Source organism: Nothoprocta perdicaria, unplaced genomic scaffold (assembly GCF_003342845.1).
Source record: "Nothoprocta perdicaria isolate Ctin4 unplaced genomic scaffold, notPer1 scaffold_28, whole genome shotgun sequence".
Classification (NCBI taxonomy): domain Eukaryota; kingdom Metazoa; phylum Chordata; class Aves; order Tinamiformes; family Tinamidae; genus Nothoprocta; species Nothoprocta perdicaria.
The window spans coordinates 1,585,300-1,598,179 of record NW_020455510.1 but is presented as its reverse complement, the minus strand read 5'-3'; the positions used below and the strand labels follow the sequence as shown (position 1 = coordinate 1,598,179).

General features: G+C 36.7%; 1 protein-coding gene across 1 annotated transcript in view; it reads right to left on the bottom strand.

Annotated features, from left to right (window-relative positions):
* Positions 1-213: 213 nt before the first annotated feature.
* Positions 214-12,880, bottom strand: part of CPT1A (carnitine palmitoyltransferase 1A) — a 43,467-nt gene continuing 30,800 nt past the window's right edge. The window contains exons 19-22 of the mRNA XM_026041126.1: positions 3,501-3,592; positions 2,497-2,599; positions 969-1,106; positions 214-393 (exon numbers count right to left, since the gene is read on the bottom strand). Of these exons, the coding sequence (XP_025896911.1) occupies positions 214-393; positions 969-1,106; positions 2,497-2,599; positions 3,501-3,592 (513 nt within the window). The remainder of the gene's footprint in view (positions 394-968; positions 1,107-2,496; positions 2,600-3,500; positions 3,593-12,880) is intronic.

Sequence of the window (12,880 nt, the reverse complement as noted above, 5' to 3'; positions counted from 1 at the left end):
TTTAGGAATATGCATGCCATATTTCTAAAGGCTTTTCCTTAAGACAGTCTTGTACTCTCTTATTTCCATAAACAAAAAAATGTGAAGTGAAAAAGGGTTATACAAGTCATCTGTCATTTTAGTCACTATTTCTTAGCTAAGTATAATAATGTCTATAACAAAACTAATGAAGTCAGATAGACTGATGGATTATGTACTGTCATTTCCAAATATTCACCTGTCTGTCTTCAATTTTGGTAACATTTCAAATGCTGATGTTAAAACTGGGCTATTTCCTTCATTATTTCCAAAGTCCATGTAGTTTGGCATATTCAACTGTTTTTTTTGATCTGGACTCTCTTCATAGTTTTTGCAACCAATGCATTTGCAAATAGAGGAACACATAATTCTAGCCTGGCAAATACAGAATACTTAGAATAAAAAAAAGTATAAATCTTAAATATACATATTAGTATACATTTGAGCTATATCTCCAGAAACTTATTTTAGATGTGATGGGCTTGGACACTTGCAAATTAAGATAAGCAGTATCAATATAATAGGAACGCAAGTTAGTTCTCTCCAAGGATTCTCTGTAGAGTTGTACGATTCTCCCTTGTCCTGTACACAGACAATTCAATCCTCCTCTCAATTTGACAGCATCTTTGCAAGGTAACAAAATACCACAGATACAAATAAATAAATAATAAATAAAAAGTCAACTAACAGGATTAGCCGAAAACCATGCCTCATTTCTTATGGAACTAGAGTTCTTAGAACCTGATAAGGGACATTTTAGCTGATCAACTTCAGCCAGATTTAATTCTTGGAAGTTACAGCCATATCAAGAAAGAGACTCTACCCTTTATCTTCAGTAACTTTTATGATGAACAAAATAAAGAAAAAAATAAGTTACTTTTAGTGACAAACAGTTACAGAAATTCATCCATAAGATCACAACTAACGATAGTGAAATTCACCTGACTGACCTCAAAGCACTCACAATAATTCTTAAGGCATCCTGAGCGCTTGCAATTACATCCTTTGGTATGGCGGGGTTTAATTTCTCCCAGTTTTCTTTTTCCAATCTTTGGTAGAAAAGCTTCTGGGTTTCTATCAAGACAGGCCTAGAACAGAAAGTATTAGATTACGAGAAATTCAAAGATATGTTTTTAAATCATTTAACCTATATGACTGCTATTTAGTGTTAAACAAAAAGAAATTCCTACTTGATTCTTTGAGGTATGAAGTGAATGGGTACAGGTGTCTTGCACAGCATGTGACAGCAGGAATTTCTCTCACTTCACTGCTGAAGCCACTCTCACAAGAATAAAAAGTTCTCAATGAAAAAAGTACCCTTGAATACAGTGGTGTGCCTATCTCAGGAGTCAGCATTTAACAAGATTAACAAGATTAATATCTTGTTTCATTAATGGCCCAATAAAAAGCCTATTTACTGAAATCAGTGCTGGACACTCCTCTGGAACAGCAGGTTTTAATTAGGTCCAAAGACTTCATGCTGCCATGACTTGCTGAAACTGAAAAATCTGTGTGCTCTATGTGCAATATTTATTGATACAGAGAAACTGGAATGTTCTTTGCAGGGAAAAACAAGATGTATTTTACTCTAAAAGATGCCTTTTTGCACAGTGCACAGCGAAGAGAGTAYTTCAACACCACCAAGGCCATCAGCTCAACTACTCTAGAGCATCTGATTATGGAAACAGTTGTTAGATGTTGATACCAAAAACTGCTCTGCATTCAAAGTTCCAGATCTAATTAGATCAACTTCTTCTACAATCCAGATACAATGTGAATAATACAGAGAAGAACTGCAGACAAGGAGTCCAAAGATAGTTATAGATCCTTATTGTAGAGTATAGACAGTAGAAAATATTTTTTATTTTCACTTTTAAATTTACAACATAATGTAAGATGTTTCTAATAAACTATTGCCCACAATTAGTCCGCATATTATTCTTTATATACTGTAAACTAAGAGACTCCAAGTATAGAAGCAACAAGCTGCTGTGGGAGCTCTGTTTGGATTACAGCATACATCAAACAAAGAAAACAACATGGAAGAAGAAACAAGAAACAGAAGAAGAAACTTAGAAAACAACCACAGATGATCTGTCCAGGGAAAATAATAATTTGGATAATAATAATAATAATAATGAATTGGTTCCCATTAACTACTGAATAGGGGAGACAAAATATTTTTGTTCAAGTGAAAATATGTTCTGAAATTAGATTTGGGTTTGCATGCTTCCTTCCAAGAATAGAAGTGACCATTCCATTAACATATCACTAGTTATAATAAGGAGTAGCATAAGTTCCATAAAAGGAAAGAAAAAACCCCAAATTTGTTCTACATAAAAATAATATGAAGGTAACACATGGCTTTACTTCATTTACATTAAAAATAATATATTTCAATCACTCTAAAATAAAAAACAATACTGCTATATTTTTCCTCTATGAAGCAAATATCAATGTGTACTGTACTTTTACTACCTTAACGGCCTTAAATCTCTCAGTTTCATGAAGTGGATTGTTATAACAATTATTGCAGTTGCAGTTGTTGCAAAAATCACCGTTGGCAAAACAGTCACAGTATCTGTGATAAATATATACAACAATATTAAAAATTAAAATATTAATTGGGTTTAAATTTAATTCTGCCTCAAAGCAGTCTGGTTTGAGGGAAGCATGGAAAATACTCCTTCCTTTGTCATGCAGTACCATAAATACGCAGACAAAGAGCTTTTCTTTCAATATTACATTTTCTGAAGTAAACTATTACTTACAATTTCAGACACTGAGATTTAGTGCAGTTACATGGTTTTTTAGACTTTGTATCCCCCGAGCCAAACTGTAAGCTAGACAGATTGTAAAAGGAAAAAAATAGAAAAAAAAAACCACAGTTAGTACTGAAATTAATTATTTTTTATTTTTGAAAAAATACTTTTTTTTTTTTCCTCAACACCAGTATCAGCAATATTGTCTGACAAGGATGGACTCCCAGAGGCGGGGTAAGAAAGAGAGAAGACTAAGTAGCCTCACCAACTGCCACCACCTGGGGCTGTCATGTTCCCAACCAAGCACAGGCTGCGTGACTGCCTAAGTCTCTCACCTTTTACACTGGAGTCACATCTACCTCTTACTTATAAAGGATCTTCAATTAAACATTATTATATAAGTTCCAATAGGATTAGAAATAAAAGCTAAACACGTGGTGGGTATATTTGGAAACGTTCCGATTAAATTAGAAATTTAAATGATTTTCAGCCATACGGATAGCACAACTACACTKCTCCTAAGGAACTGTGAAGCAGGTGATGCAGTCTTGACTGCCAGCAACGGGCATCATGGCTACTCATATAGATACACCAAGCATTTTTACAGAACTGCATTTTTATTAGAAGAAGGGAAAAGCTACAGAACATTAACATTTCTAGAAGTCCTTGCCAGTGTTAAACTCAAAAGTAATCACRGACTAAATTTTTCACACTTCTTACCCAACCAAAGTTGTTTTCCCTGGCCCTTGGAGATTTGATTCTGGATGGTGTGTGGCAGAACTAGCTACTGATTGTAACGATCCATTTTCAAACTGTTCAGGATAAAATGCATAAAACCTGCTTATGTTTAAAAAAAAAGACTCCTGTGAGTTAGCAGAGAAAATTTAATACAGTGAAAACCAAGGATACTCACAAAACTCGTGAGATAGTCGCACAAAATCATGAGAACTATACTCACTTCTCTTTGAAATGTAAAGTATGCTGGGATCCCTGCATCCCCCAGAAAAAGGCTTTTTTTTTTTTTTTTTTTTTTTTTTTTTTTTAAGAGAACCATCTCAGAAAACAATAAAACAGATTAGAGATCTGCTGATCTCTTTGACAGACATACAATTAATAAGGGCCTTGTTATGAAGAGACAAAGAAAGGTTATATTGGGTTTGTAGGCAAATCAGGCAGGGAATCACTGTAAATCACATTTAATTTGAATCACTGATGAATCTAGCTGAAYAAGCAAGAAGAGGTAAATCGTTATATTTAAAGCATGATGAGGGAATCTAGGGAAGAACAGAATGGGGATAAAAAAGTGGCCACTATGCATTAATCATCCTCTATATCTGTACTAATATCACATAGTCATTTTACACAAAAGATATCAGGTAARAATTTGCAGTGATAACTGCTAAGAGCTCTGGAAGTAAAAACACTGGAGAAACTCTGTTGGAAGTAGTGATTTCACACCAGAAATCAAAGAGCTCCAAAGTTTCCAAAAAACACAAAGCTTTGTGTTCGTTATCTAAAATAAACTCTAATACTGGTCTACTACTTACTCCATCAGCAATAAAATAACTGAAAAAAAAAAGTAAAAAGATTACCATTAAATTTTAATCTAGAGAGGACAGTGTAAGAAATCCTACTGGAAGAAAATATTCCTGCTCTTCTGTTAAAAGTCAGTGTGCTCTCCTTTACCATCCAGAAAAGTCTTATCGTGGTTTTCAGAAATAAGAATCTATACAGATACTGAATTCAAGTCTCAAATCTGTAAAGAATTTATTTCTCATGAAAATTTGTGGGTTTAGTTCTTGCCATTATTTCTAGAAAATGTTGAAATCAATTAGGAGTCTTTATATTTAGGAAGTATATTGGACACAGCACTAAAAGTATACATGCTAAACAAACATTCTTTAGAGACGACATGTAATTTTTACTTCCCTACATAGATTAGCAGCCCATATGAGGAAAGAAAAATGAGTTTATATTGTGCTTAATAAATTTGAAGAAAAAGGTTTCTTTACCTGCTCTTCATTCAAATCGAGTTTACCTGGAACCGGCAAAAGCTGACCAAGCACAGCTGTCACAGGATTACCCACATCTGAAAAGATAATTATTTGAAGACAACAGAACTACTCACCATGCATAAAGTTTTGTCTACACATGATGGTTTTTAACAAAGTATAGAGACAAATGGAAAGCTTTAACTTGTTTTATTAAAAAAAAATCCTCAGGTTGTCTTATTGTAGCACTTTTTGCTGTAATTCAGTTCAGAAAACAAATTTACATTCTTCCTACAATAAACACTATCGGTGGAGGGCCTAGATTTTTTCTCAAAACAATATTCTTCCTCATAAAACCTCACTACACACAAATAATAGTCAGAAAAAAAAACACCAACAATGTGTCAGCTAGGAACATAAGCACAGGATGTTTTTTTACTTTGTGACATCAAGTACATCTGAATTCAAATGCCACAGTCCTAAATTATTTTGATGAAATAAGGAAATGGCAAAAACATGTGAATATGTTTATCCTGAGATCTTATTTTATGACTTTCCAAAGACCTGAGAGAGCACCTAGCGTTGAGATACTAAGCTTACAAGAAAAAAATATTAAAAACTGATGGAGAAAACCATTGTCAATACGAGCAAGTCTTTGCCTAAGTCCTAGTGAAACAGTGCTTTTAATTTTACAAGTATCCCAGCCTGTGCAGGAAACAAGCAAAGATCAAGCTTAATGAAGTAACAAAATAATTATTGGAACTGTACTTATTTCATAATAAATCATAATCTATACTTGGAGCATCTATTCAAAGATGCAATCAATGCTTTGTATGAAAACAGGAATATATGAAGAGTGCCTTGATTTCACATTGCCATTCAGCTGCGCCGTTACGTGTTTTTGTGTTTTATAAATAATAAAAACAAATAATGAAATAAACAACATTGATTCTGAGGAAGCTATATTTAGGAAAATAAATATTTAAGTTAAAACTAACCTACACTTTTATACTGTACTGCTGATCAGATGAAAATGTATTACTCCACTAAGCATCTAAACAGGTAAAACAGAAAAGATTTTCTTTAAAAAAAATATGGAAATCAAGGCCACATAGCGATGTAAAAATCAATAACACATACTCTGCAGACTGTGAATCCCAAGGCTAAAGTACAAGCATAGTCCTCAAAGTTACTCTTCATTTACAGAGAAACAGTGACATATGGTGGCAATTTGGGGTAAATGCAGATGTGWCAGCTGATTATGGTAAACATGTTTCATATGGATATGAGCCTGTATATTAACAACTTTAACATTTATTAACATTAAAATCAATCTGTTACATCACTCTTGTTATTTAAGTGCTGAGCACTTTTGCGGGTACTGTAAGATAAACAATAAGTGGTGATGGCTCCATTAACTTCAGCTCAACTCGGATGATGTTGCTTAGGAACATAAACACATGCAATTGCACATTAACAATCTACAATATACTATCTGATATGCTAGAGATAATTTTCATTTTCGTTGTACCTGATTGGAGATAATTATGTTGGTCTTGATACTGGGGAATTAAATGAACTGTTTTTAGTTCTCTTGTGCCAGAACTGTTTATACAGAGTATTTGAGTACCTCCATCCAACTGGCATAGCACCTGGAATAAATAACTAATGATTATCTTTCATATAAGAAACAGTAATTCCCTCCATATAGATACAAAGGTTTTCCTGAGTGCCATTTGGAAGAAAAAAAATCTGCATAATCAGATTGGAATCTCTGTCTGAGACAAATGGATCATTATGCACTTAGATATTTGCTTTTTGACCTTCATTTTCAATTTGTTTATTCTTGGAAGCAACTATTGAGGAACAACACTATAGCTCTTCAGCCTAGGTGAGATGAATTCCTGGTTGTCTRTAGTGCTCTATGGGGTTTTGCAGAACTTTTTCTAACTGGCTTTGCAGTATGCTGGCTTAGGATTCACTTCCCTGACCAGAACATGAAACCAAACAGGAACTGTTCAGTTGCATTTACTGTTCAGTTTCATTTATTTCTGTAAATCTAGATTTTCCTTGCTAAAAACAAATAYAATGATAAAATATCACTACCAATAGCTACCATTTAGAATGGGTCTGAGGAACTGAATGCTTTATAATTCTTGCTACAACACCTAGAGAGTGGGACTTTTTGCTGCTAGAGTGTTACAAATAAATTAATAATTTCTTTTAGCATATAATTCTGCTATCAGTTTGAAGATGTAATTACCACAGGATTGGAATCATTTCTGTGTGAACAGCTGGGTTCTTCCARGACGCTGTGCAATGCTAACAACTTGCAGCCAGATTCGCCTACATTTGAATTCTGAAAAATAGCTTCATCTTGGTCATTCTCCATAACATTACTAACTGCCTCTCTTATTTCAGCCTGAAAAAAAAAATATCTTCACATATTAAAAGGCACATTTTAAAAGATACTTTAAAATCCAAACACATAAATATAAATTTTAACTATATAAATCATTCATTTTATAGCAAATAATGTAGTATTGGGAACAGTTAGCTTATTTGCCAATACTCAGACAGAATTATTTTTGCCTAAATCTCTTGGACCTGTCCTATCCTTAATTGGTCTAAACATGAAATTGGCCAGAACATGAAAGTGACAGAGAGCAGTCAACCGGACTTGAGCCAACAGGAACAGAAATAGCTGGAAAATCCAGATTCTATTTGCCCTTCCTGTATTGTGTAGCAGTGTATCATGTCTATGGAATAGCATTTTTGTTCTTTCTGTCATAAAAAGATCAGATTTTGAAACAGATCTATGTGCAAGAGAACCTTTGGCCTGCTAGCATTTGGGGAAAWAGAAGATCTGTTTTAGACATTCAGTTCTTCTTCTTTAAAATAAAAAATAATCAACAACTTCTTCCAATAACAACAACAAAACCTTCGATGCATACTTACAATTTCATCATAGATGGAAGCATTTGTCTGAGGTAAGCCACAGTCACCACTGGCAGAGTCTATTACATAAAATAAAGAACACTTCACTTACTAAGAGGTCAGTACTGCATACCAGGAGTCCCTGACAGTATCAACAAGAAAAAAAAAAAGTGCAGTGCCACTATAGCACTGCATTCTCGTGGAAAAATACTGACTATTCTAAGAAACTTAATTTCAGGAGTGTTGGGRAAAAAGCTTCTATATAGGTCTGTCTGATGCTTTGCCAAAGGTTTATTTACCTTTTTGCTAAATTCACTTAGCAACGACTGACACAAACACAAACAACTTAAAGATTACAAAATCGGTAGCAAATATAACACAGACTCTATGCTGGCTATCTGGCTAGTCCAGCCGGACTCCAGGATAAGCCTTGCAAAACGAAACCTGGAAGTCAGTTTAACAGTAAGCAGGGTTGTGAAAAAGTCACAAGCAAGACACTAACAACTACTGAAGAACTTAACATTTGCAGCAGCATGGGTGCAACTTGTCTAAATGTCATCCTCTGTGGTCAATCCTCAAAACAAAATAAAAACTTTGTTCCTGTCAGTAGGAAAGAAAACCTGTRCCCCAGGGAGGAATATCTTCTCCCCAGTCCATGAAGGAATAGGAAAGAAGCATGGAACAGGGGGGAAAAAAAAATCAAAAGAAAAAAAAATCAAAATACTGACCTACATGATTGAAGCACATGAACACACAAAAACAAGCAGTGACATATTCTCAAATCCTCTTAGCAGTACTAGTACACCTGGTAAGTAAAGGCTTATGCTGCAATCTCTCATCTCCAGATATTACTGCATTATCTATTTATATCTTTCTTTAAGCTTGTAAGAGGAGCCCAAACCAAACACCACCAAGCCACTTTAGGCACTTACCATTTAAGCAATCTGGCAAGTTTTGTGACTGCATAGAACCATTATGGATTCCTTTGAAATGATCATAGGAAATATAGCTATTCTCACCTGCAACTTGAGGTATTAATGACCTGAACACCTGAAGAAAATAACATTTTATTTGTAACTATTCTATGCAATAATTGTCTGATTTTTAAAAAGCCAAACCAAAAAACTATCTTACAGCAGCATTGAAAATTGGAAGTCATTTATATTGTAGGATATATTAGACATGTAAGTGTTGCAACCTATCCAGTGATAACAGTGAAAGCTGAATGTCCCCATTTTCCATTTACCTTACAGATATGGTTTGGATGTAATACACTAGCATTAATACCTACATTTCAATTTTCAAATTAAACAGCTGTGAAAAAAGAACAAAAACAAACCAATAAATCCGCAGCACCGAATTACAATCAGGATTGTTCAAAATAGATTACTTGCTCTTTATCCGTATGTGCTCCTCTTAATATAGGTAACAGAATAGGACATCAAGTGAGCAGCACCTAAACAGGCTATCAGCTTTCTCCACTCACAAAAAGCACCGTAAACTTACCATAAGTTTGTTCTAAGACCTTGAGAAAACAGGGCAAACTCAGCACTCATGTGGACACACCGTGATAAACTCTAAGGACACAGGTTTTGTCCGAGTCTCCTATTTTAGTCCCTTGTAGGACAAAGCGAAGCCTAACAAATTCTAAGCATGTTCAGCCTGACTAAACTGCAATGCCTTAATTGGATCTTTCCTTTCCAGAGGCTTCCACCACCCTTCGGCATCTCATTAATGGTTCAAAAGATTGAAGACACAGGTGATTAAAGGACTACTGGTGATGTAGGTCACCTGTGTCAACAGCCTTCCAAAGAGAGATGCCTTTAAACCAGATCTGCCATCTCAAATCAGAAAGGAAGCTAAGCCACATAAGATGACCAACACAGCAGATTTCAAGTAGCTTGAGATGAAGTCTCAAACCCAGTGGGTTTGGCGGTGCTCAGATTTATTGGCTTTTTTGTTTCTTCGATGGGAGGTTTACCAAGGTTCTGCCTGGCTTCTGCTGGGGGCACCACGGATTCCCCCGAGGGGACCACAGGGCAATCTCAGAGCCCGCTTGCTAGATTAGGAATTAGGATTTAGCCTTATCAAATTATTAATGTGGAACAAATGTCAACCAGAAGTTCAATCACTTCAAGATAGCTGCTCAGAGGATAGGTGCCTCTGATAGGTGACCATAGTACAAAAGGAAAATTTAGGGATTTTTTTTCAGGTACTCTGCAGCTATAAAGGGAAATTATTAAAAAAAAAAAAAAAAAAAAAAAAAGACATCATAAATATGGACAGTCTGCATGAAGCACTGATCATGGACTTAGTCCTGAGAATATCACAAATGTTTTATACTACCTTTCTAGAGGGTAATTTATCCAACACAGAAGCATGAACTTTAACCAATCAGGAAAAAAATAAAATAAAATCTAATAACCCCTGTTGCCAAACTACTTTGTGCATGAGGAGCTAACAAGACCAAAATTTACTGTTGCAAGTATATTACTTTTTTACATACATTCACTGTGTGCTATTTTTAGCAATATAATGGAGAAATCCAATTTGGTATTACTACTAAATTTGTTCTAGTATCAAATTATGCCCAACTTTAAATATGGTACGGAGCCTACGTGAATTTTAACCTAAAATCCCACACTTGAATCACAAACAAACAATGCTAAAACCTATTTTGTTTAATCTTACTGGAATCACTCTGACATTCTGACCAACTGCTCCTTCTAGAGAGGAAGTGCTTGAAGAAGGATCACTGCAATTTTTATGCTGCATCACTACAGAAGAAAGAAAATGGACACYATTTGAAGCCAGATATGGGGAATGCATACGTTCAGCTTCTTCTAGGTAATTCAATTCCTTGTATTTTTCAGTATCTTCATGGTCACTGCTGCTGTTTGCGTGTGGATATACTTCAACTTTTGCTAGCGCATTTGGATTTTCAAAAGCAAGGGGATACTTAAAATGATCTAACAAAGTCTCTCCCACTGCTACAGTGCATAAGTGATTGTCTTGACCAGATGCCAACCCCTCTTCAAGGGGATTATTAATTAAAGTAGTTTCCAAATTAAAGTTTTCAGAGCTAACTGGACTGTTTTGGCCAAATATTTCAGTTACAAGTCCACCATCTATAACTGATCTTATGTCAAGCAGTATCTGGTTCTCCATAGCCACAGCAAGACTCTCAGGTGGTTCATATCTGTTCTTTTCTTTGAAGATGACCAACTTTTCTAGTTCAGTATTCTTCGGAGAAGCTTTTAGATCTAGAAATGAACGAAACAGCCTTAAACTAAGAGGCACTTACAAATAATACTTAAGATTAACCAAAACAAAATGAAACAGCAATATTTCAAAGCATAAAGTTGGCAGGGATTGCTGGTTGTCTCCCAAAAGTACACGTCACAATGATAACGCAAAAAACTACTTACACATTAGAGAAACAACAACAGCAAAACACATCTAACTTACACAACACCATTCAGATTTAGACCAGGATTTCATGCTTGGCTTGGAGAGATGATACTTAGCTTTGGGAAACCATTAAAAAAAAAAAAAAAAAAAGAATAAATCGAATCAGGCACTGCACACTAGCAGCTCAAAAGCAAATGCTGTTTTAGCTCCATGCCACTGATGAGGGACGTCCTCAAGCGACCACATGGAGGCTGAGCCCGGCCAGCAGCACCCTCGCCTTTTCGGGATTCGGAGCCTGCGGAGCTCCTGCTCCGTGGCAGCCCTCTCCGCCCCCCAAGGCCTGGATGAGCCTCCTTCCCCCTCGCCCCTGCCCGTCCATCGCCCTCTCGCCCTTCACCTTCCCCCATGGCGCCCGCCCGCGCGCGCTTTCCCGCTCTCGCCTGCTCTGAGGGGAGCAGGCGACCGACCGTTAGCCCGACCGTTAACGGCCGCGGGCAGGCGCGAGGCACCGCCCCACCCATCTCCCCCCCGCCGCCTCCAGTGAGCGCGAGGAGCGGAGGAAAGGGAGCTGTGAGTTGAGGGCAGCTCTGCCCGGAGCGGGGCTCCTGCCGCGCGGGAGCCCCTGTTCCCGACACGGGGGAGGAAGCCCTTGCAAACAGCCATGGTGCAGACGTGGTGTGGGCCCGGGGTGCTGCCTCCGGCCTCAGCTCTGAAACAGGGGGGAAAAAACAACTATCGAAAAGTGCAAAARTCAAGCCACAATGTGTGCAGAAAGGCTTATTTTCAGCAGCAATTAAAAAAAAGAAAAAAGCAGCAACAAGTGAGCAAGTGACCTTTTGGCAAGCATAAAGCAAGTGCCTGAAAGCTGGCACCACTCTTAAAGCAATTTCAAAGTTTTCAGGTCCTTGAAATGTTCAGATAAAAGAAAAATATATATACACGCACTACATTGATTTGTGTTTTTTGTATGTGTGTGCGCGTATATACGTATATATAAATGAAAAACTGTACATACACACACACACTCACACACACACACACACACACACACAGAGCCTTTCAGCTTTTTAGCTTTCTGGCCTCACCTCCTGCACTTCCTTTTCCTTCTAAACATTTGGAGGGCACTGGATCAGCCAGGTCTAAAATTACAGTCACTGCCAGGAACAAATTGGGGTCACTTACCAGCTTGCAGGAAGGTTCCCTGGAGCTTTTGACCTAAGTAACATTTTTTTCTCCCCTCTCCTGAGCCTGCAGRGCAGTTTGTTCATGTGTTCCCCGTTACACAGCTCCCTAAATCACCGCTAACACAGACACAACAGTCTCCAGCTGCCATTCCTACCAAATTAAAGTTACTTGGACTTGGTAACAGCAGCTTTACAAATCCAGAAACAGCAGCAAGGGCRATCAGAAAAAGATGGAATGAGACATTAAACATTGCATTAAATAGTGGTAATTGTGAAGTTTTATTTTTTATTTACTTTTTTTTTCCAAGTCATAGAAGAGGGTAGAACATAAATATATTTGAGACAAAGTGCCGGATGTAAATAGTCAACCAAGGAAGTAGAGTTAAGTAAACAAGATAAAAACTAGCTTAAATTAATACATTTTATATAAAGAAAGCAATTGGTACAAAGGCTAAATTCGAACCATGATTTTCAAGGTCAGGCACCTACGTCCTTATTCCCTTAAAAACCCACCCCTCAGTATTTAGTTTGGTGTGGTATTACTCCTGGACAACAGTAGCCTCCAAATGCTCCTAAG